General features: G+C 39.2%; 1 protein-coding gene across 1 annotated transcript in view; it reads right to left on the bottom strand.

Annotated features, from left to right (window-relative positions):
* The window catches only part of WDFY4 (WDFY family member 4), a 130,382-nt gene that overhangs the window by 88,398 nt on the left and 17,008 nt on the right, over nt 1-24,976 (bottom strand). Inside the window, exons 8-20 of the mRNA XM_064662793.1 lie at nt 23,409-23,569; nt 22,576-23,028; nt 21,437-21,541; nt 20,384-20,574; nt 17,248-17,870; nt 13,200-13,293; nt 6,903-7,117; nt 6,311-6,411; nt 5,447-5,654; nt 5,122-5,198; nt 4,209-4,427; nt 3,008-3,192; nt 387-618 (exon numbers count right to left, since the gene is read on the bottom strand). Coding sequence (XP_064518863.1) covers nt 387-618; nt 3,008-3,192; nt 4,209-4,427; nt 5,122-5,198; nt 5,447-5,654; nt 6,311-6,411; nt 6,903-7,117; nt 13,200-13,293; nt 17,248-17,870; nt 20,384-20,574; nt 21,437-21,541; nt 22,576-23,028; nt 23,409-23,569 — 2,864 coding nt within the window. The remainder of the gene's footprint in view (nt 1-386; nt 619-3,007; nt 3,193-4,208; nt 4,428-5,121; nt 5,199-5,446; nt 5,655-6,310; nt 6,412-6,902; nt 7,118-13,199; nt 13,294-17,247; nt 17,871-20,383; nt 20,575-21,436; nt 21,542-22,575; nt 23,029-23,408; nt 23,570-24,976) is intronic.

The following is a 24,976-nucleotide window of genomic DNA, read 5'->3' as shown; positions in this document are numbered from 1 at the left end:
CACCTCTTTTTCTGCTGTGGGGTTTTTTTTTCTTTTTTCTTTTTTTGTCTTTTTCTGTAGCACTGTAAATGCAGAATGTCTCAATTAAAGCTGCTGCTTTAACTTTTGTGCAATAGAAATCACAATCTTGCAACTCAGGATGTCCCTCTTTACTCTTCATCTCCTTCTGCTCCTGGATTCCTGCCCTTCTTTTTCTGCCCCATTCACAGTATGTTACAAGATCCTCATGCATCTTGCTACAATCTTGTACAACACTCAGTAATGCAGTTTTCCAGGCTTTTAGAGTGAACTCTAGACACAGTTGGAACACTAATAACAGATTGTAAGAATAAAAAAAGCATTCCCCTGAAAAACAAATAGTGGTGGACATGAGAATGATCACATACCTTGAAGCTGTACTGCTTGGAAATTGCTACAATACTGCGGGCCAAGTTTAATAATCACCTCCATGGTTTCCACAGAAATGGCTTCTTCAAACAAGTATGTAGGGCCCAGGCGCCAGGTCAAGGAGGACTTCTGTTTCCAAATTCGAGGAGTAGCTATGTACCCATAGACATCAATAAAGGAAGAGGGTTCCATGGAAATGCAGTTACCTGGTAAGGGCTGGAGATACTGCATCTGCAACAGGGAAAGAATTCACTGAGAGGACCCCAATACACTCAGGGTGCCTTAGGATCCTGCCCCTGTAAGGTACTGCCTGTCGCCTCTTTGCTCATTGAAGTCGCAGTCAGCTGTGCAACACAATTATCAACTACTGCTTAGAAACTGGACTTTGAGAAATACCACAAACATAAGCATTTTGGAATGTTTAAACTTAATTTTTGTTCAAAAAACACAGTCAAAATAATTTCAAGTATTGGCAAAGAAAATCCCTATCTTGACCCAGATTTATTTTTCGTGTTCTAAACTTCATAACTCAGATTGTGACTTTCAACAAGGAAAGACAAGTCACAGATAGCACCTTGTACTGGCACCTAGAGAATAAACAGTTTTTGAAGAGTATAGATTGTCCAAGTGCACCAGTTAGCTTCAGTGAAGCTAACATTGTTTAGGAAATAGGGCCATTCATTCTCAGTATCAAAACAAGGATTTGGCCTCCTAAATGGTGTGTATTATTTTATTTAAATGCAGACAGCTCTAATAGTAAGTAGTCGGAAATTTTTGGTAGAGAGAAACTATATTGTACTGCCTTTAACAATTTGCTGTTAGCATGAGTGACTCCTAGAATTTACTGATTTCTGGCTAATGATATGCAGAGGACAAAGCTGGTCAATATTAAGAGTTAGGACTTGAGTGAACACTTGAGTGAACAAATATTAGACTGGATGCAACACAGTAACAACCACCCCCAGCTCTACCAACCAAAACCAGCCTTTGGTATTGTTAACAACCTTTGTGCATTTCTAATTTCTCAGACAATCATTTCTTCACTGTACATATAAAGATGAAGACTTGCATCATGTCAGAGACCCCAGCACTGGGACAATTTTTTATTTACCAAAAGCTTTTTTTATTTATATGAGTTGTTTCACTGTATGTTAAACGCATTTGCTATGAATTCTTTAATCAATTGCAATGTTTAGGCCTAGTTTTATTGATGACTTTCAGTCTCATTTGAAGGAAGGCAAATTAAATTAAATTTTCATTCTTGAAATGGATATAGGTCCCAAAAGGCACTTAGAAGACATACCATTTTTCTCAAATATGAGAAAAAGAATGTTTGGAATTAAACAGGTTGCGTTTACAAGGGAAGTGTAATATACACAAGTGAGCTTTGCATTCGTTGAGAGTCAATTGAAATACGGGAACAAGAAGGAAGAGACCAAAGTTACAAGTTTCAATTAATAAAAGGGTTCTATTCAGAAACAAACCCAAAAAACCACCACACCCACCACAGCTGCAATAGAAATAGGCTGCATTTTCAACACTGCCAGCCTCCAGCATTCAAAATGCAAAAATCAGATCTATGAAATAATTTGAGATTAGCTTCAAAATGAGGAGCATGATGATATTGATAATATAAACCAGGGGCTATTCTCATTTATCCTGTAGATTATGAACCCTTCAGGTGCATTTGGATTGCTTTCTCGTGATATTTCACGCAACCTGAGAACTGACTGCTATGCAACAGGATCACAAGAAATGGCACCTTAGGGGAAATACCAGTACACCAACATTTGCGATTAACTGATGAGATGATATAATCTCACACACTGAATAACTAACTCAGAGGAACATCTGTCTGTTCCTGAATGCTTAGTGTGCTAGCAGGAAAAAGGCCATTGACTCATCAGTTGATTATTCAATGGGTGTAACAGGAAGAGGATGGCTTGAAACATGACCATGTAAAATGCTTGAGGAAATTCCTCCCATCTTTGGATTCTTGCAAAGAGCTGGTCAGTCACAGAAGCTTATTTGTCTCTGACCTTTCTTCAAAATAAAAAATAGGAGAGTCCGTACATAATTCACCACCTTTGCAGGTTTTAGCCTAAATCCAAGGCGTCTTCAGTTTAGGGTTCTTTGATCACACTTTAATGTGATGTACATTTTATTGCTGCCAACCTCTGCAAATCTTGAGTTTAAACTGATAGATCCTCAAAATCACTAGTGAACTCAGAAAATTTTGGCCTAAGGGTACAACAGAATTTCAGTTGTAGCTCAGCATAACCCTGAGCTACCTGCAACGAAGGTAATGCCAGCTCTCAGAGGAGCATCATCACTCAAAATTGCCCTGGTTATCTACACGCTGAGAGGGGAAGAGGGTACTAGTTCAAAGCAGCAGTATAAGCTGAAAACACATTTCTGAAAAGCAGCACAAATATACCCGGTTTTGTATGAATTTCTGACCCCACTGATGCTCAGCACAGTGGTACATGTTATATAAGCAAATCACCATGCTTTGAGTTTCTCAGATTAATACTGAAAAGTTACAGATGCTTTGTGAGATGAGAATGAAAAGCAATGCAAGGCAAATGTCAGGCATGAGATCTATGCAGAGAGCCTTTACCTTTGCACAGCCAAGCATCTGACCATTTATATGAGCTGACACAATGCAGGTCTTCTTTGCTTCCTTAGCAACTGTCACTGTGAGATGATGCCACTGACCAGTGGCCAGCAGTTTACCACAGCCAAACTGGACTTGCCCTGGAAATGGGGAGGGATTTAGGACCTCACCCTCAGGTTCCATAATATCTGTAACAGCAAAAATAGGGATAATTGAACAGAAAAGTCTCCCACCTTCCCCTGCCTCTGGTACACAACTATCAAATGTGACAGAAAGAACATGACTCTCTGTGGGTAGAGTATGATTTCATTCTATTATGTTCAACATCTTTAAAATGCTCCCTGAAGGTCTATTATCAGGACCTAAGACTTGCACAACACCTAAGATCCCTCCAGCATACAGTGTGCCATCCTCCCAACCTGCTAGTTGTCTCAGTGCTGCAAAACTAGACTGAACTAGGACAAAGTCAACATATTCTCTAAGAGGAGAATCCCTCAGGATATTCACTGAGTTACCTGACACAGAAAGAAAAATCCAAGTAAATTTATGAGATGATAAAAATCTGTATATTAATTTGTAGTTTTTATGAAAAGAAGCAAGCTGGAACTTCTAACATCTAAGGCAATTAGAGCACTCATGCAAAGTCAGCTGTGCATGAAAAAAATGCCAGCTACTATTCCCACTCCATTCTCAACCCCCTCTGGAATACTCATTCACATTTACATTTGATGTACCTACTCTACTCAATAAGGAAAAAGGAATAAATATCAACATGGAAAAATACTAACAGGCTGATATGATAGAAAACATTCTGAAAGTGAGGAGAGGAAATGAGTTGTTTCATTAGGAAGCTAGATCAGACCCCAAATCCTCAGTCCTACTCTCCAAACCTGCCTAGTATCACACAGAACAGGCAAAGACCAGCTGGTTCAAGCCCAGTCTCCACAACTGCAGACAACAATATAACTAACATTCAAAAGTTTTCCATAGAATATTGCAGGCCACAAAGTAATTCACAATACCTACAGCAAACATAAAACTGAAACGTGGCCAAGAATTACAAACACAACAGGCTGCAGGAGGAAAACTGAAGAGGTAAATCTCATTAATATCCTGAGTACCTCAAAGAAGAGGAAATTTGTTAATGAAAAACTCTAGATAATCAGAGGACACAGCACTGCAGAATAAGTGAAAAGAGCCTTACCAAGTGGCTGGAATTCCACTTCTTCTGTGGAAATGACCAAAGAAAGGTCCTGTGGGAAGAAGCTTACAGAAAGGCAAACAAATTCTTGCTCTGTTCTTGACACGTGCCTCACGACCGTAAGGAAACGGACTGGGTGATTGTTGTGCACCAACCCAAACTTGCTAATCAGAAACCAGCAGGAGAGTGTCAGGCCACTTGAGGGAGGGAACATTCTGGTGCCTGTAGACAGGAAACAAAAAGGCAGCAAGGAAGTTGTATTCCTTGTGCAGCCACTAGCAAACTGCTTTCTGTTGCATTTGTAGTCCAAACCATGCAAGAACTGACATTAGATTATGAGGTTTAATTTCTGTTCTATTAGATTTCACTGCCTGTATTCAATATCACAGAGACTGCACATATGAGTCTGTGCATATGTGTAAATGACCTAAAATTGACTGATAAGAAATGACTACTAGAACTCCATGCTATGGAGCTCATCAATTAGGAACCACTGAGCCAGAAACAAGTTCTTAAATTTTGCAAAATTCAGGAAGCAAAAGGTACAGCCATTTCACTGTTCACCCAACAGAGGATTTTGATGTTTAGGAGAACTCCATTAAGTGACAGGTGCTATTGCTGCCATGGGAGATCACCCAAAAATCTGGTGGCTCTGATTTGTTAAGACTTTTCTTAGCAGCCTGCCTTAAATTTTTACTGCTAATGTTAATCTTAATTTATCACACTATTAAGCTACATCTGATACTGCATTTTGCTGAGCAGCTTGAATTATACAGTTCAGAGCTGGTCTGGGACACAGAGAAATATTTTGAAATACCCAGCTTATTTGCTGCCGTTTCTTACAGCTGTTGAATGCTTTCAGTGGGGATGAAAAGTGAGTGCTTACAGGAAGCTACAGCTGAGTCACAGAGCTTACCCATGCCAATTCCTCCCGAGACAGATTGGTCTGCACTGGGTCCCATAACAGTGGCCAAGGTAGGGAGGTATAAACACCTACAGAAGCAAGCACCCATTCATCAAAAATGTAAAATCATACCTGAAACTCACCAGTCACTTAATACTGCAGAATCATGGTAGCAAGGCAGAGAGCAAGCTATCAGCTTGGCCAAATTGCTGCAAGGGATGCAGCAATAGGGCACATAAATAGGTTAAGACAAAGAGAGAAGTGAATAGTTACTGTGTCCAGAGTAAGGGCTTGGAGACTACAGAGCAGCTCAAGAAAAAAGCAACAGCAATGATACCCATAGCCTTCCATGGACATGTCAAACTCCACAAACGATGGAGCCAAAGCAGTGCTGTGTAGCTGGAAGTTTCGAGGTGATGTCATGGAGATGAGACTCATTGCAGTCTGGAGTGCAAGTGCAGATCCCTTAGACACCCAAGGAGAGTTGCTGACAGGCACAACTGTCTGAGGATCAGTTTTATTGTCCATCGTGTCCTCTTCTGAACCTACAAGATCAATAGAGTGTCTAACCAGGTCAATGTCTGCAACACTTTTCCCAGTCACAGATGTTGCCCGTAGTCTATTCATCACTGCTAAGAACAGCCCTACATGCTCTTGAAATAACACATCCTCAGCAGCCTGCAGAAATACAAAAAAATATTGCACTAAAGGAATTTCAAAATGTGAGGCTGGCAGGAGAGATGAGCTCTACAGAAATGATAGCTGTATTTTCTCCCCACACATCTTCAAATAGATCCAGACTTCACTGCTGGTTAAAAAGGTCCCCAACCCATTGGTTCCATTTTTCTTATACACAGACCATTCCATTCTGCTGTAACAGAACAGTTGCAAGCAACATGTGGGAGAGGATTTGAAGAATGACTGCAAAGAACATAAGACCCAAATTCATACTATGCTGTATCAGGTGTCTCATGGGCATGAGAACAGCATCTAGCTCGAGCTAAGATATTACATAATTTGATCTCTCAGTGTTGGTCAAGTACCACCCAACCTGGGCAATAGCCAGTATAGAACTTCAGCCATATTCCACCTTCACCGTGCCTGTCTTGGAGCAACCTACTCAAGGGAAGTTGCCTGTCATTTTGGAGACATCTATAACCCAGCCACTGTATCAGCAACAGGCTATTCATTATGTGCTTACCTGCATTAGCTGAATCACTCCCCTGACACGAAAGGACATTGGTCTTGTTTGTGCTGTGCCTGGAAGGTAGTATTGGAGAACCTCCCAGCCGAAGAAATTGCCTAACGTGAAAAAAAAAATTAAGAAAGCAACTAAAAAAAGGAAAACAATGAAGTCAGACACTTTGGAGTCACAGCAACCAGGCAAATACAGCTCAGCCCTCTGGAGAACAACTTTCTTATTGAACACCAAATTTTAAAGACTGAGAAACAAGACTACACTTTTTATTTCTGCATCTATTATTGATGTGGATCTGAGGTAAGATCCACAGCTTCTCCATATGAAGTTGTTTTGCAATTACTTAATTAGTTCATTCATAAATGGCTTTACAACCCCTGCAGAGATGATGCAGCAGAACACTACAGACACACCATCTTCAGTAAGTCATTTAAGCACATATCCTGCAATCAATGAGAAAGTAGTATTAACTGAGACTTGAAACAAAAGGCTGAGTCTTGCTGAATTAGAGCACTACGTGAAGCATCTGATTATTATACAAACTTCACAAAAAATTGCACTAAAGCAAATTGTTCCATTAGATACAATCTGATACCTTAACACATCTGGTTCAATAGCCTGTGATGCAAGCTTCTCAAACACTCTAGTGAGCGGCAGATGCAGCGGATGATTCTCATTGTGGAAGGCATCCTGACAGGAAGTTATGATGGTGCTCAGCAATCCAGATTCACACATCACCTGACGGCTCTTTTCTGACTTCACCAGGGACTGGATATGATCAACCACAGCATATTGGATTTCCTGTGAAAGCTGAAATGGACACAGAACTGAAGTCAGAGGGCTGAAACTAGAATTGGACATGGTAGCTGATTTATTTTATTTAATTGGTTTTTTCATTTGTCAAATCTCTGGATGTAAAAATCTGGCCCAGAGAAGAAGCCCCTAAGGCCAGAGGCTCAAGTGCAACTGCATGGCTCTTCTGTAAAGTTCTGCAGTTGCACAGTATCCATATATTCATCTGAGAGCTGCTCAGCCATCCACAGTTCAGCTTTTGTGTCTCAACACTATGGTAGTGAAGGACCAGGGCTCTCGGCTGTCATTCTAAAGAAGAGACCACCACCAAGGGCAGCTTATTAGGCATAAGCTCCAAGACCAACCCAGGAACTCAGAATATATTTAACATTAAGCCTGTGGAGAGTCATACTGGCATGATCTGCTCTTCATTCTAAAAGTACTGTTTTAAAACAAAACTGTGTCTAGCAATGTCATGAAACACTTACTTAATTTTAAACACTTCTCTACATGTTTTGCTGAATTGAAGCTTTACTTCATTATTGCTTCTTAATGATCTTAAAATCTCCCATTTCTCATAAATTATTTTTAGAGCATTTTGTTCCCAGTTAGGATTGTACCCCATTGACCTAACCAGATTTCACACAAAAGTAACTGGATCATATATTTAAACACAAATCTTACAAAGATGAATTGTTCCCCACTCCCAGGAGCTCTCCTGCTTTCTCATACACTTTTCCAGGAAACAGATATGCAAACTTTTAAAGAAAAGGACAACAATGGTGGCAGACATGCAAATTGGGGCACTGGGATTTGATTTTATAACATGAATAAGAATCAACTGGATTCAGGATAACCTAGCTTATTAAGTGTAAAGAGGAATTCAGCTCTTTTGCATCCAACTAAACAAAACTACTACAGGACAATTTCCAAGCCAACAAACAATTTGTTTTCAAAGTGTCTCCAGCTGCAACACTTAGATAATAATACTGGCATATCCCTTACAATATCCATACTGTTTTTGCAAACTCAACTACTATTTTTCATATCTGAAGCATGAGTTATTTGGATAACATTTTCTTCTCTCTGAAGGACTGTTCATTCCCAGGGATGCAATTTTCATTGTGCATCTCATTACATGTAGAAATCATCCACCAGACTGAACTATACTATTTTTCAGAGAGGCACTTACTGCTACAGTGTTTCAAAGTCTCACTCATAACTTTTTGGATCTTTTAATTAATAGCTTACTCCATTTCTGACTGTATGCAGGAAAGTATCAAGATATGTAAAACTACAACTAAACAGAGAACAACACAGGTCTTGACTAAGTAAAACAACTGGTTTACCCCAAAATAAATCCAATAAAAGCATAATGGCATACAAAAAAAATTGATTGTTTTCATTAGCTTAGCAGCTTTGTCAATACCAATATTGCCTTGTTTTGAATAAAATGTGTTGTTTTCATGGATCTTTGTTCCAGTAAAATGAGATTTTAGTAGAAATATTAAAGGTGTCCAGGAAACCACCCTGTGTGTTTCTATATGCATGGATTGATTTTCCTAGCACATAGTACTTGCACCGTGAATCAGGATATTGAAGGTGCAGTTAGAATGTAGTTCAGGTCTGCCTCAAATTAGAGTCTTAAGGGTAAAATGCCACGTAGCAATTTGCCCAATCTGCTTAAGCATTTCCCAGATTCTTGCTCCTAAGAGCCCATAGTTTCAAAACTTGGTAGCTGAATTTAATCCACTGTTATTCATCTTCAAGATTTTTATGCTATGTTCAAGATGAGCAAAAATGATGAACCTTCGGTAGTTTGCATTCACTTCATCAGGATGCAGTTTCCTGAGATTAAAGAATGATACAGCAATAATTCTGTGTGCATTTGCAAAAAGCAAAGTTACTTCTCAGTCTCAGAGTACCTCTCACTTGAAAAGCTAGCAGCCCCTCACAGAAAATTAGAATTAACTTCCTAACAAATCACAGATTTAGTTTTACTAATGAAGAAATCAAGGCATCAAAAGAAGAGCTTTCAAAAAGTTCCAAGGGACCCAGGACTTTAAATTGTGCTTTCCAAAGAAAAGGTAGACATCCATCAGCTTAAAACCCACTGACTCTAGAGAATTTGAGTCACTGCTAAAAATCATATGTCATAAAAATATTCATCAATTTATCACAGCTTAAATTCCTGATGCACTGTTCTCAACTGCAAGCACATTCCCTTTCTTTCATAATATTTTGCTGATTAACTCTCACCCACTAACAAGCAAAACGTACTTTACTGACAGTATGTATAACTGGTTTTTGCTCTTTGCAAATAGGCAAGGAAAAAAGTATTATGAACTCCCTGAACTGTTTCTACGTTTTCAAAAACATGGAAAAAGAGAGGGCATAGTTAAATGCCCCAAATAAGTCACAACATCTTCATCAGGCTTGTCACATTTCGCCTCAGTACAGTATGTAAGAGAAACTAAAGATCTTTGCTCATACAAATACCAGGGTTACTACTGCCTTCTAGAGGAAATACATTAGCAAGCCTCGACTATTTGAAGCTAGGCAACAAAATCTCTTCTTAATGTTAAGGATCCTTTTGTTAATTCTAGTGGTCTGACACACCTCTTGCTCACCCACTTACTTTTAGTTGCAGTACTTTTTCCCCCACAGTATTAGCTGAATGCAGCATTTCCTTCTCATTTTTCCAAGCTACTCTGCAGTGCTATAATATGATGTTCATCAGACATCTGAAGGGAAGACAAAGCTGTCCTGCCACCTTATAAAAAATACGATTGCATGAAATAGAAGACAAAGTGGAAAATTATCTTCAGTATAGTTAAGCCAGGGATTCTTGGTAGAGGTCCTATCTCTTCAATCCAGGGTACATTACCAACAAGAATTGATGCAACTTTAGAGACACTGGCTGCTTTTTAAGGAGAAAGTGACAGCAAGAGAAACAGGACAAATAAAAGGGCAGGCTGTGGGGTTGGAAGCACAGAAAAAAAATTGCTTAGTTTGTATAAACAGTGAAAGCTTCAGAAGCTGGTTGATCAATGAACAAGCAAACTTCTAACTAAAAGCCTCCTACCAGAGTTTTGATCCATTCTCCATTACTTTATCCCAAAACCTTAGCTGCACAATCCAAAGGGGAATGAAGATCTGGCCAAATGCCTGAAGATTTTCCTTGCACAGATAACACAGTGCAGTAATTTAGGAATTCACTGTGACAATAACAGTTACATTAGCAGTAAAATCAGTAATATAAGTCTAAAGGCAGACAAATCTCAATGTCACACAGTCTTCTATGTCAGAGACCTTTTCCATTTAAAAATAATTTTCATTTTTAAGAGATACAAATACCTGAAAAATATTACTCTGTTAATATCTGCAGTGAGAACAAGTAGTTTAGGCTAAATTTAAAACAGGGATAAAGGTCTTTTTAAAAAATGCGAAACTCATTTTGATGGACAATATTTTACTTTCACAACAGTGAATATGACAGCAATTCATCATAGGAGGGACATGGATGAAAACAGAAAGGACAAATTCAGCTGTGGAAGCAATAACATTATTTAACAAAAGCATAGATAATTTCTATAATGAATCATGTGAAGATTTTTTTTCCTGTACTCAAAAGAAATCTATTGGGATGACAACACAGAACTGAATCATGCTTTGATTCTCTTTTCAGAAGTTGTTTCCTTTCCCTTACTCAGGCTTGTCAGATCTAGGAGATCTCCGTATCTGACACTGCAAACGAGAAAGATCTGGCATGACACTCCGGAATCTTAAAAGCCAGAGTTCCACAATTCCAGGCAAGGATGAGATGTGTCTGAGAGGAAATATCTTTCTTTTTAAGGTAATAAAACCCCAGTGAATATCCTGGGCCACATCTCTAAAATGTATGCTAACCTGTCTCTACTTAGTTTTTGAAATGTGTAATGCTATCTTTCATCACTGAACAGGCAGCATATTAATAAAAGGAAAGTCTACCTTTTACTTGGGCAAACATTATGCAGTTTGATGGAAAATAGTTTAGTACGAGTCATAGGCATGAACACGAGTAATGTCCTTTAAATAGAGTTTACTGACTCAAAGACTGTCTCTTGGGCAGTTTTAAAGTTTTAAGCAAATTTTCATACCCATATGACATTCAAATGTTTGGGTTTTTTGGTCATACCTAGGAATGACAGTAATATACATCCACAAATCTATTCTCCTCAGCTTTTAAGTTTCATTCTAGAGAGTATTAAGAAATGGATGAAGTGCACAATCACCTGTTTTAATGTTTGCTATTGTTTTTTTCTATACTGACAGCCTCGAGTGCTTCAACCTATCACTGCTTGGGACTGACAAAGGTCACTGAGAAGTTGCAAAATTGGCAGGAAATGGATATTATCTCTGAGAGTCAGAATCAAAGTACATTAATTTTATTGAGTTCCATTAATGCTTCTGTAAAAGCAGTGCTTTCTCATTGCCAATTCAGTGAAAGCAAAGGAATTGCACATGATCTGAACTGATTCTGAAGATTTTTCCAGATTACTCTTGGATACCCGGGCCTAAAATATCCATCACGGCAGTAAAGGGATGAGTTACTGTCTCTTTTCCAAAATTGCTCCTAAAAAATTTACTATTTGACTCAGTCTTAATTTCAGAGCAAGAAGCCCCTTCAGATTTTTTCATGAAAGTCTGCAGTAAAAAGCTCCATTCACAAAGACGTAATTTCATCTCTCACATAACTGCCAAACACTGTTGTACTAAAAAAACCCCAAAACCAACAGAATAGTACCCTGCTTGGGACAGAATATATCCATCCAAAGAGTAATTCCTTCAGTTATTTTCCTTCTACCAAGTAGCTCCCCTTCACTAGCCATGGAGTTCCACCTTTTGCATCAGATCTGACCTAAATACTGTGTTCCAAGTAGCATCTCATTGTATAAGGGTTCATGCAGTGGTATATGTTATGACTAAAGGCATTGAAGTCCAGCCTTTCATATCTGTACCTGGCAGCATCAGTGAGCTTCCCAAGCTCTGAAATATTCTATTCATTCTCTCACCCACTTTTAAATAAAAATAGCCAGGAAAAATTCTATTTTTCCTCTATCCTTTTTGTGGGTTATTTGGTGAAAAACTCATCAAGACATTTGTTAACTCCAAGCTGGAGTCTGAATCAGGACCTTGCATAACAGTGGTCCCATTTTACATAAGATAATCCTATTCACAACAGCAATACTAAATAAACACTACCGGCAATAATTTATTGTTGACTAAGAAAAAAGGAGCAAGAAAGAAACAAAAGATTAACATAAATAAATAACTGAAGTTGCTGGAATTTATGCTCTAGTCCTTCATATTTTTAAGAACACTGCCATCTACTGAGGGTCTGAGAGGCTTTCTCTCCTACAGAGCTCAAGTCCTAGAGCCAACTCTGACTTCTTGATGACACTCTCATCCAATTAACTGTTCTACTTGATTTTCAGAAATTAATTACTGTAATTAACAAAATTTCACTAGCTGATGGCTTGGTTCCACTAAACAAAGTTGGGATGAGCCAGCAGTAACTTGCCCTCCCACCTTCCATAGCTCTGGATGAACAATCTGGTTTTATTTCAATCCCTTTATATGTACTTTAACTGTATCCAAATATTTTAGACCAAATAGCAGATACAATATAGCAAATATGCCTATGCAGAGTGGTTGTGTGCATGGAAGGTTTGACAAAGCAAAACAGGTTCTAAGCTGCATTGAAAGTTTATGGACCAGTAAATTTGAGGAGCCAGACTGTTCTGGTTGCTAGGTCCACTAGCAATACTTTAAACAATTTTCAAGGGATTTCTACACTGTGCCTTTACAATAAGTATTCTGGGACCAAATTCCATGTACTGCCTCAGACAGGTATAGAAACACTTAGTCAAACTGATAGTCAAGAGCCTTTGTCGTTCTTAATCTGTTGACTCAGTGAAATTTGTGCTGTTCCTCTTGACAGTGTTCTAGGTAAATGTTAGTACCGCCACATTTGCAAAGAGTAAGCAATTCCTGGAAATAAAGCTACAGAAAAGTAGAAGACACTGTTTAGATGTCACTTTGATACGTTCAGACTCACCTGAGCGTGTCCTTCTTTGTACAGCTTTGGCAGCAACCTCACCATGACACAGACAGCACCTGGATGTACAATGGTGCAGTCTCTCATTTCCAAGCTGCAGTAAAAAGACACATCATCATAATGATCATTAACAGTAGCAAAGAGGGTCCAACAATGTTCCAGCAGAGTACAGCGTTAAATCCTCCTAGCAGTAACCAGGCTCAGCATTTGAAACTAAGCAAACAATACAGAGGATCTGGATGAGCTGGAAGTTTCCTTAGAGTAAAAATGACAGGACATTACCTGCTCATGAGCTCAAATCTGAGGGACCTGCACATTCCTGCGCATGTGCAGCTGCCTCTTTATACGAACTATGCCTTTGAAGGTACTCCCAGTACAAAAAAAGAGACGACCATAGGAATCACTGATATATCAGTACTTCAAAACATAACAGAAACAAGCAAAGATGAGGCAGTCTTGGTGAAATCAGTATGCCAGCCTCCCCTTTCAACATCAGAATCTGCCCAAATTAGTAAAACAAAGTTGAATATTTGTGCTTCCCCACAAGTTTTCATTTTTGCCATTTATCACCCTTGTATGTTCAGGCACAGGAAGAAACTGAGGCATCAGAGACACCACAGAGAAGATCTCCTTATACCATGAAGCAAGCGTTAGATGTATCTCAAAGATGAACCCACAGCATAGCAGAAGCTCCAGTGCAGGCACTGCAGGCTCACCCTGTTCAGAGTATCATCAGCATTTCTGGGTGCACCTCTGAACTGGAGTTGTGATGTGCACTGTCAGAAACATCCTTCCCAAATAGAACTCACAAGAAAAGCAAAGGCAACATCTAACTGCTGTATTTAGACCGATAAAATAATGCACAATATGCTTTATGGACTGTATAAAACAAGTAAAAGAGTGAGCATGTAAAAAAAGAAAAGTTTTACAAGAGATCTAAAGAAGGGTAAAAAGGCTGCAATTAAACATGTTTATTAGTACTTCCAAAAAAAGGCTTATCTGACACATCAGAGCAACGAGTAATGTGTAGCACACTGCCACACAGTGACAAATAATTCTTACTGCACCCTCAAGAAAGATATTTTCAAATAAATTGCTCATTTGCAATATTTTCTGTACAATGAATCAAAATCAGATCTGGTATAACACGTTGCTGCAGCAGTGGCTCCAGTGTGGATACATACATCTGTACTTGACATGAATGTGGGTGAGCTTTTAAATGTCAAACAATAAAAAAGTATGCTCTGAAAATATGCTCTCCTCCCATCTCAACCCAAAACCCCTAATCATTTTTAAAGAGAAAAATCCAGGCTCACTAAAATCAATAGGGTTGAGATTGTGGTTGGAAAGCTTCCTGGCTGGAAACAACCTTGGGGTGCTGGTCAACATCCTGCTAAACATGGGCCAGCAGTGTGCCCAGGTGGCCAAGAGGGCCATTGACATCCTGGCCTGTATCAAAAACAGCACGGCCAACAGGACCAGGGGCAGTGATTGTCCCCCTGTACATGGTACTGGTGAGGCCAAACATCGAGTGCTGTGTGCAATTCTGGGCCCCTCACTACAAGAAAGACATTGAGGTGCTGAAGTGTGTCCAGAAAAGGGCAGCGAAGCTGGTGAATGGTCTCTAAGAATATTATATAAGCCTTCTGTGTGGTTTTCCTCGGAGGTCCTCATTTTATGGCCTGTCTTAGTACAAAAGCTGTCTTGCCATATCAGCTTGCTCCTGCAAATATCCCATCTCACACTCCTGCCCCAGGGCTATCCAGTCAGCCCCATGATTCCACTCCATCTATGTCACCAGTATCATGGTATGAATTGCAAATCTGCTCTGCACTGGCTGCTACTTAAAAATAAGATAAATAAGAGGGTTTGGGGACAAAATGAGACGTCACAAAGAACCTGAAGAGCCATTAGCACAGTGAGTCTGTAGTAACAGCAGCTGCAGCAGCCATTCTGCTCAGGTGGGCACAAAGAAGGGCTTCCCTCCCAAAGAGAGATCAGCCTCAGTTAACACAGCTTGCAGCAAGCTATGTCAAATCACCAGGAGCAAAAGGAAAACCAGAAACCAATCTGTCACAGAAGGTGTTTCAAACATTACTGCAGGAGTAGGAACACAGAGGGCTGTTTTTGAGATGGGAATGACAGGGTCAATTCCCCCGTGGCCCAGCAGCTTGCAGCATCACTGACCACAGGACAGTGTAAGGGGCTAGAATATTATCCAGCACTAAAATACTAACTTTGAGATGTTAAATATAGGTTGTAGGATGGGACATCACAGGCCACCTACACTGACTGCACTCAAGTTCCTCCTTTCAAGCTGCATAGTTGCAGCCTGAAGCCTTCTTCAGGGGGAAGTGTGAGTTTGGAGTATAGCTGAGAGGAAGCTGCATCAGGGGAACTACAGGCTTGCAGAAACTATGGGAACTTGATTTCTTATTTTTATTTTCATAAAATTTACTGCTAGAAAAGTATCCAGGCTATGTGGCCTGATGATTGACAGCTTTCCAGTACATGTTCCTCTTCTGCATTTGCATACATTTGTCATGGACAGTCTCCAGGCACCTCTGGCTAATTTGGCTCCCTCTTGTGTCTTCATACCCCAGAACCAAAGCCAAAAGGTCCTGAAAAAGACACTGTGAATGGACTGGATCCCGATTTACAGGATTAATTTCTCTATGAATGCTATTGAGTTATTTCACAGCCTTGCAGCTCAGCAGGCAAAACAACACAAGGACATAGGAAGCCTTGCTTTACATTTCAGATCTAATGACTTGAGAAAGACAATTAGAAGACAGAGCCAGACCTTTCCCAGCATTGCCACTGACCTACTCTTTCTCCCATATCCTCTCTTATATACACATTTAAGCAACACAACTACCACCATCTCTATACTCTCTACACATTAACCCATGTTCTCCCAAATTGGGCTACTAAGATCTACTTTGAAAAGAGCATTCATTCCTCCAGAACTACCAACTCCTCTCCTCAGCACTGAGTATCTAACCAGAAGTTTACAGTGTAATTAAGAGTGGTAATAGGGAGCAAACATCTCCATGACGACTTCAAAATCCGCTGCACAAGGAACAAAGAAAGCTACCGTACGTTTTTCTTGTTGCTTCAAACAAGTGTAAATATAACCAGAAATGCTTACTCAGCCTGACAAGTACTTGGGGAATCAAAGCTCTGCTGACTTCACTGACTGCTGCTACAAGTGGCAGAGCTAATGTCTTGGTCTTTAAACCTAGAAGATGACTGTGAAATAAACTACAATAAGGGCTGAAGGAATCCCACACTTATCAGCTTAATCTTTTTAAGCATAACTCCAACCAGAAACGTGTTTGATAAAAGGACTGAGAGATTCGAGATAAAGCTACAGCCGAATGAAGGGACAGAACTCACAAGTTATGAAATCCAAGTTATTCAGAACTGAATCACAGCTGACAGCTGTGCTGATTTCTGCTATAGTCTTTCCTTCCTACAAAGGATATATATTTTTATACAAACCTTCATTCAATGAGGGAGGCAGCATTACTATTCCTTTTCCAATCTTCTCTAATTCAGCATGAATAAATGAATGATAGCGTGTCTGCACACATGTGCTTGGACACATATGCAAGGGCAGCATTTAAAATAACTTAAAATAACTTCTACTTTTAATGTAACGGGTGACTAGAAGCAGCTTTCCACATAATTGAAAAAGTCAAAATTGGTTGGACTCAAGCAGAGACTAAGCACAAGTTGCAAGTTCCAGCAATTCTGTCCTTAGAGTCCATTCCTGCTCCCATATTGCAGGTGTCAGAACCTTCAGCACAAACTCTGCAACTATTGGGTTTTGTGTCCCATTGCTCCACTAAATCGTTATGCCCTAATTTTTACCATCAGTTACCTTTCCAAAAGTACCTTTCTGCTGCCTGGAAGCCTGAGAGTTGGGATTGTGACACTGATTTGTTTGTTCTTAGGTTATATCACACCTTACCTCAGTTTACTACCACATAAAATGCACATACCAGTCTTACTACTATATTTTCTGCAGCAAATAAAAACTTACTTCTCCTCAGGGTTTCCCCATAGCCTATAGGCAGAGGCAGGTAATTTGTTGCCTGATATTTTGAAAGCAACAGGATGCTCTTCTTGAGTTTGGGGTCCCTCCTGATCACCTCCTGATGTTTCTCCCATCTCTGGCTTTCTCTCCTTGAAGTAGCTCTCCTGATGGAGGGTTCCTTTTATCATGAGATCAAGAAAATTCAGTATCCATATGCAGTTCTTTAGCCACATTGGGAAAGGTTCTGAAGAACAGAAAGCTGCATCCAAAAATTCTGCAAATGTCCTTTTCTTCTCAAGGCTCAGAGGAATTTGCCATTCCCCTTGGCATTCCCCTTGTGTCCAGAAGCATCCAAGTGATCCGAGATCCTCTGCCATCTTTTCAAAGAGACCACTCCTCTGGAAGAAATTGCTGTTGACAGGGTCTAGGTGCAGGGCAGCTGTTACCACCTGAAGTGTGTAGAAAACAAGCTCCAATATGCAATTCTGTCCAAATGCTGTCCACAGCCCAGATGGAGGGTCCTGCAGTGCACCTTCCATATCTGAGAGGAGGGACAGGAGCGCATTGAATCCACTGCAGGTTCTGAAAGCTGAATGGCTCTTGAGACTCTCCAGTATCCTCAAGAGTGACTACAAACATCGAGAAGAAAGGAGCACTTAAATCAAGGAACAAAGAAGCTTTAGAATATTTTAAAATTCCAAGTTTGTATCAGAATTCTTTCATCGAAATTTCACTCTTTGAAATACAAAAAAAAAAAAAGTTGATCAAAATAAAGGTCATCATTGCACAACTTTTCTCTTCCCCCCTTCCCCCGTATACCCAATGAGTCATACAACCAAGACTTGAATGCACCCTGAGGAGCAACCTGTGGAGTCAGCCTGACTGGTAGGGAATAGTGCTCACAAGAAAGAGCAAAGAAATCAAATTTTCTGCATTACATATCCTAGTCAGTTTGGTCAGAGGTGGTTTCATATCTTTGGCTATTCTTTTATCAGTCTTCTCAGACTCTCTCAAGAAACCTGTCTTTGCCTTAAATAAATGAAAGTAGAGATTCAATTGTAAATACCTTCATATAGAAACCAACAAGAAGGTGCAGCTCTCTTTAAGCGAGTCTTCCTGCAGCCCTGAATATGCATGAGAAGCCACACAACTTTTGCTCATATGACTGGGGAGGCCCTTTCCAAAAAAGCAGTGACTCATGATGGCACAAAGAATACTGCAAGGAGCAGGCTCTCCTCATTAAGGAAGGCAATAATAATATCTTTCTCAGCTGAGGTATTTTTAAAGGTTGCACAACATTTTGGAGGAAAAAAAAGCCATAAAAATGAATGTCACTTGCCAATATTACACATGCATAAAAAACCAGCTTATGCCACCTCTCAATTTTGAATGTTATGGGCTCGCCATTTTAAAACAAATCTAGACAAGTTATTAAGAGCTGTGGAAGTAAAATTAGTGAGAAAAAAGAGCTTGCAAAGAAACAGACTAGTATATTTGAATGTAATCCATCCCAAGTTTTTGGAATGTTGCACAATTCGTTTTGTAAATATGATGTTCCTACAGGCACCAGGGTCTTTTCACATTTGAATTCATAGTTTTTCACGTTGGAAAGGGTTAACTTTACTCTTTCCCAAGAGATATATGATGAAAGAGCTTCACTTCACAGCCTTCTGAAGAGGAACAGTTTCTAAAAGAAATATATTTGCCTGTAACATGACCTAGGACTGTGGGAAAGGGCTACCAGAACTGAAGGGGGAGGGGGAACTCCATTACTGTCATTCAATTTTGTATGATAATGTATCAAACCAGGCAGAGACTTTTGAACAGGGAGTAAATTTAATAACTTAGAGTTGAAGTTATCAGGATGGCTTTAACACATTTCAGAGAAGGTCAGCAGTAAACACATTTCCTCCAGCTCTAACTCAGTTAGAATTTAATCACCTATGAGTTAGTATTCCTCTGTCTAGAATCTATAAAACTGATGTCTGCTGGAAACCCCCTAACTCAGTTACTGTTAACAGAATTTATTTCACACATTCCATTATTTGTTATTCTTCATAATTGTCCACGTGCCACGCTGGAATACGGCAGTGCTAATTGCATTTGGGCTCAGGCTTTAACAGCTAAATATACATTAGCAAATCAATCTGAATTTGTGTGTAACACAATCACAGTCCCAATGGATAAAGATAATAAATTCATTTGCTTACATTATGCTTTAATACAGTTATCATTTGTCAAAATTAGACACTGAAGCTGCATTTATTTTCATATTAGTTTGGACACCATACTCAACTTTTCCACAGATATCATTAAAGTTTACTGTTTCAAGTCAAAGCTATAACCTTTTTCTTTTTTTTTTTTTAAAGTAACATTGTTCTTTCATCACAGAAGAAATTGTTATATTGTGCTGAAAGGTGAATTCCATTCACACTTGGCAGAGAAGGTAGAATGAAACTTTAAAATCAGTGCTTTTAACACTGCTGCTTTTCAATTTGATGCCTATGACCTAAAACAAAATAAAGCACAGTGATTCCTTCCCCCGTTTCATTGCTTACAGATCAGACCCTCTGTAAACATAATGGAGGCTATGAATAGTTCTAATTTCTTTCTCCAAATATTCATAAAACTCCTCCTTTCCATCACCTCATCTCTTTTCCCACGACACTGGTGTATGTAAGAGATGACAAAATTAAGGACAGCAAACTTTCAGCCTTGGAAACTTATCAGAATCAAGCTGTTCATATCATGCCTACCCTGTCCCTTCCAATCTTACTCCTTTACATCTCACATCTTCTCTCCACATCTCCACTTTCATTCACATTTGTTTCTCCTTTCTCTGTCACATTACATAGAATTGCTCGTACAATTGTGCCTTTGGCATTTCCATTTCTCCCTTCTGCATTCGTATTTAAGTCTTCAAAATACTTCATAATCTGATACTGAGTGAAGGTGTTGACCATACATGCATTCCTAAAAATCAAAGTGCCTGATTTACTACAGTCAAGATCTGGCCCACGGCTCTTTTTTATTCTGCATTTACCACCTTGATAAAAAGACTGTGGTGACATGAAAAACAATTTGCCACAAAGCCAAGAAGTTTCCAAGAAAACAATGCCCAAGTGAGAGCCACATTAATTACCTTCAGCAGATCTAGTTTCAGCGACAGTTCCCCTTGAGTAGAAGAACAGAGGGCCCCAATAATAATGCTCATATATTCTTCATAATTGATGACTGATAGCTGCTCCAAGATACTGAGAGTAGCACTCCTGTAGCACTCATCATCCAAAAATATCTTGATATATGGCACCATTCCATAGTCCTTCAGAACAACTAGGGGGAAATACGGTATCATTTGTTACTTAAATTATCCTTTGCTTGTAGTTTTTACAGGCAGATTTTCAGTGTTGGTGTGAGTGCCACATTTCTACAAATACAGCAGGACAGGTAAGAGGAGCAGCCGGTTAAGCTGAAGATGACACAACTGAGTGGCACAAAAACAACTAGGGATAAAATGACTGGATGACCACGGTTTCCAATTGTCAGAGATGACAGCTTCCCAATACAATACTGAATGAAAAGAAAAAAGACACCTTATTAGTTTTCAGCTTAATCATCTCTTTAACTTAGGAAGGGAACTTTGTGATGGTTTCTGACAATATATTTACCCTGTGTAAGATGTTGCAAACCTGATGATTCTTGGATTCCAGAATGAATTGAGTGGATTCCTGTATTCAGTAGAGTTCATTTCTGTATTACTATGTTCTACAAGATTCCCTATACACAGACCTCTTAGGTATGCCAACACTAATGTAGGAGTGTCACTCAGCATGCATATGATCCAATCAAGATTTCAAGTAATAGATACAATGGAAGAAAATCTGGATGAACAAACAATACACAAGAGTCACATACACACTCTTGTTTTCCACAAGCTAAGTTTGTGTATTCTATTTAACCACTTCAGGAGGATCCACACTGATGAAGAAAAAAGCTGACTACTGGGATAAAGTTCAGTATCCAGGATGAGAAGAATACCTTTGTCATATTTCTTCGTGTTATCCCTATGCTTCTAGCTTCTGTCCTCTGCTTTTGACTGAAGCACAAAAGTAAGAAAATTTATTGGCACTCCTTCAGAGCATGGCCACTTACCACTAAATATCATAATGGTAATGCAGTCAGCTGTATCTCTTACCTGTGTTCCTCACGGACCTCTCTGTAAGGGCAGCCACCATCTTCAGCATCACAGCATTTAATTCCTTCTCAGTGCCTTCTTCCAGACCAGGCAGATCAGTTCCAGCTGTCAGTATATTAAAAGTCATAATACAATATATAAGACATGGATAACTGTAGCTAAAGCACATTAAACCAGTTCTCCAGCAAATTCCAGGCTAAATTTCTGGAAACAAAGAGAGGGGAGTAGTGATAATGTCTGCTCACCTGTCCCTCTTCCCTGTGTTTAAATTTACAAATTACATAGCCATTCCATCATTCATTCTGTAACATTTACATCACCAAGCTATCTAAAGCGGTGAAATGTAATGCAAGACAGAAGAAGGCCCCTATGCACCAGCTCATAACCAGAAGGTAAGTTTTCAAGAACTTTGGTATTAATCCTGGCAATCCTTATGTACCTTATAAACTCTTGTACCTAGTTCTCTGATATCAAGAATGCAAATCTAAGTGTCCTTGCAGGTGATGGATGTCTGCACTCCAAAACTTCTGTTGATATTCATAACCCTCCTGTTGCTTGGAATAAATGTGTATAAATAATTCAATTATTCTTGCTGCATCAGAAGTTATGCCTAGTACTTTGGGTCCCTCCTCCTTTACTAAATTACTTTTGCACTGAAGTTTAAAGGCATTTCCCACTTAATATAGTAGAAAAAATACTATAATGAATTTTTCTTTCTTTAAAATAGCAGTTATAAACTTTTAAATACATGAGTCTGTCTCCTAAGGATTAAAATGTTATTTTCAGAGGAACTAAGCTTTGTGGAACACTCTTTCTTGCCCCAGTCTCAAGATGGTATCCTAGAGAACCCCAGATTAAGACCTGTTTAAAAATGTGGCTGAAGGGCACTGTCCAGAATAATTCATCATACACTAGTGAAGAATAACCCAGAACTGTTTAGACTAGTGAACAGAACAACAAACAGCAAAGATTTCAGAGATGACCCAGGTTAACGTGTCAAAAATTTAGGCCAGTTGGCTTGCAGACATCATCTAGCTACTCAGTGTATAAAATACATAAATTTACTGTAGAAAGAGATCATTCATTGCTATTGATCTGCCTTAGTAATACAAGACATTGTGAGTGGCATTATATTGTACCTGACTTCCTAAGGATCTTGGCTTGCTTCCTCAAAAGTGCCAGCAGCAGGCCTAAGAGCCCAGAGTCACGGAATATATCGCTGAATAACAGGTCCTTCTGGGTCATGCTGAGAAGACACTGGAGAGCTGTTAAGGTGCAGAATGGTACTATGTTTTCCTTTATCAAATACTGAACCTTCTTCAAAATTTCATGCGGGACATAGGACAGGTCTAGGACTATGGACTCCACCAGTCTGAAGAACTGGACTTGGACTGGGTATGGTTTGAAATGGATTATGTCAGTAAATTGGTTGATAGGTTGCAGTGTCCATTCCAGAAGAAAGAAGTTCACTCTGTCCCAAGCCCATATGGTACCAATTGCTGCCAAGATTCTTCCACACAGGTGCTGATCATTACTTTTCTGGAAAATGGACTGCAACACCTGAAAAGCCTGGAGGTTTTTCACTGTCATTCCTGTGGGATAAAACCAGGTGAGATCATTTTTACAGGAGTGCTAGTTAAGTATGCAATCACCATAACTGTAATATTAACTCATGCCTGAAAGTGGAAATAAGAATAAAAGACACAAGGGATGTGACTGGGAGGTGTATTCTTGACCTTGGATCAGACCCTACAGATGGCATGGTCATTTCAGTTTGATGTTAGGGAGCATTCAGACTCCTGCAACATTAAACACATAAATCAGAAGGTGCCATCTCATACTCCTTCCTCCGTATCCAGACAGAAAATGAATGGAGCTTCATCTTTCTATGACCTGCCTGCATAGCCACATGTGTGTATACATACATACATACATACATACATACATATATATATACATATATATACTGTACCAGAAGACCGTGTCCATTCCAAATCAAAGTGTGGTAATTGCGGGTGTACAATATTGCCAGAAACTTTCAGTTCAGTTTTTCCACAAGTTGTAAGGCAAGTCAGCATGTCCACGATCTCGTCCAAATAAGGGTCTCCTTCATTTTGATGCAACCCCTCACATCTAGGAACAAAATTTGGGACAGTCATATGTTGATACCTTTATAATACAAACATTTTGGATATATCATTGGGTACTGAGAACATAGGAGCTACATACAGTAACTCCACACCATGGTAGAGTTCTGAAGCAGAACAAAACTTACAGACTGAAAGAAACTGAAGTGACACTGTAAGAGTCTTCTGAAGAAAAGGAAGATAAGTGTTGGAATTTAGTCCAGTTATGTGTCCTTTAAAAAAAGTAATTCTCTACAAAAAAAATGTCTGGCTGGGGGAGTAAAAATTTAAATTTTGTGAGGGTTCAAAAAATTAAAACAGACACTTCATATTAAGAGGTGGGTATATGGTTGGCAAGATAAGAAACTTGCTAACTGAGATAAATAACAGAAAAATCTCAGGCCTGAGGAAGAAAAAGGTGGTGTTTTGCCTGAGCTTTGTGAATCAAACATAAAGATGGCATGTCTCTCCTATGTAAGGAAATAGTTTGAACTGTAACCCCAAATTTGCCATAGTTCATAGACTGAAGTGAGTATCAAAGGATAGAGACCTGCTTATCGTGTCATCCTCTTCTGTACTGCTTAGAGGGGTCAGTTCTTAAGGAAAACTGCAGCATTTGGGCATGGGCTAGTGGCAGAGCAACACACTGATACTAGAAGCTAGAAAAATCTTAAAAGAAAACAAAACAAAATGTTCTGGTTTCATCTAAACAAGAAAAAAGAAAAAGAAAGCAAATGTTCTCTTTGAAAGAATGCTATTAGCAAGATTATTTTTACCTTAAAAAAATTCTAAACATCAGAGAATAGGAAACCTGGTCACACAAAACACTGTGGAAAGAAGCTCTCCATCTATCCCTTTATGGCAGTATATGCTGGGAACGGAGACTAATCTGAAGCCCTGAGCACCTGAATGCTATTTCTGTCTCCCCAGCCTAGTTACATCAGTTAAAAAGGATGGAGGGGATTCATAGCCCTTATTGAAAAAGATCCTGTGTTTCTCCCCTTATGTGGTTAGAATTTAACCAGAAATATGCATTTCAACACAGCTTATTTGTAAGAGAAAGCTAGACAATCTCTGGTTGTCTGTAAAGAAGTTCATAATTTTGTGTCATTCAAAAATCTTGAGAAATCATACTCACTCACAAATACCTTTGAGTTCATGATTCAAATTATAATCCTCTAGATCCAAATTCAAAACCACCCTCCTCACCCCAGTCTTTGTTCAGGGACCAGAACTCTCACAAAGATAGAAGTAGTACAAGAGTAGGCAAAGCCAGAATGGAAACAAAAAGATCTGCAAATACTCTCTTCAAATGATACTACAAAAAGCAGAACAAAGCCCCTCAGTGTCTCTGGGGAAGTGTATAATGTACTGTTTTGACATAGCAAACTCAGAGCCTACTTAGACAACACAA

Source organism: Pseudopipra pipra, chromosome 8 (assembly GCF_036250125.1).
Source record: "Pseudopipra pipra isolate bDixPip1 chromosome 8, bDixPip1.hap1, whole genome shotgun sequence".
In the NCBI taxonomy this organism is placed as follows: domain Eukaryota; kingdom Metazoa; phylum Chordata; class Aves; order Passeriformes; family Pipridae; genus Pseudopipra; species Pseudopipra pipra.
This window is presented reverse-complemented; position numbering and strand designations above follow the sequence as displayed.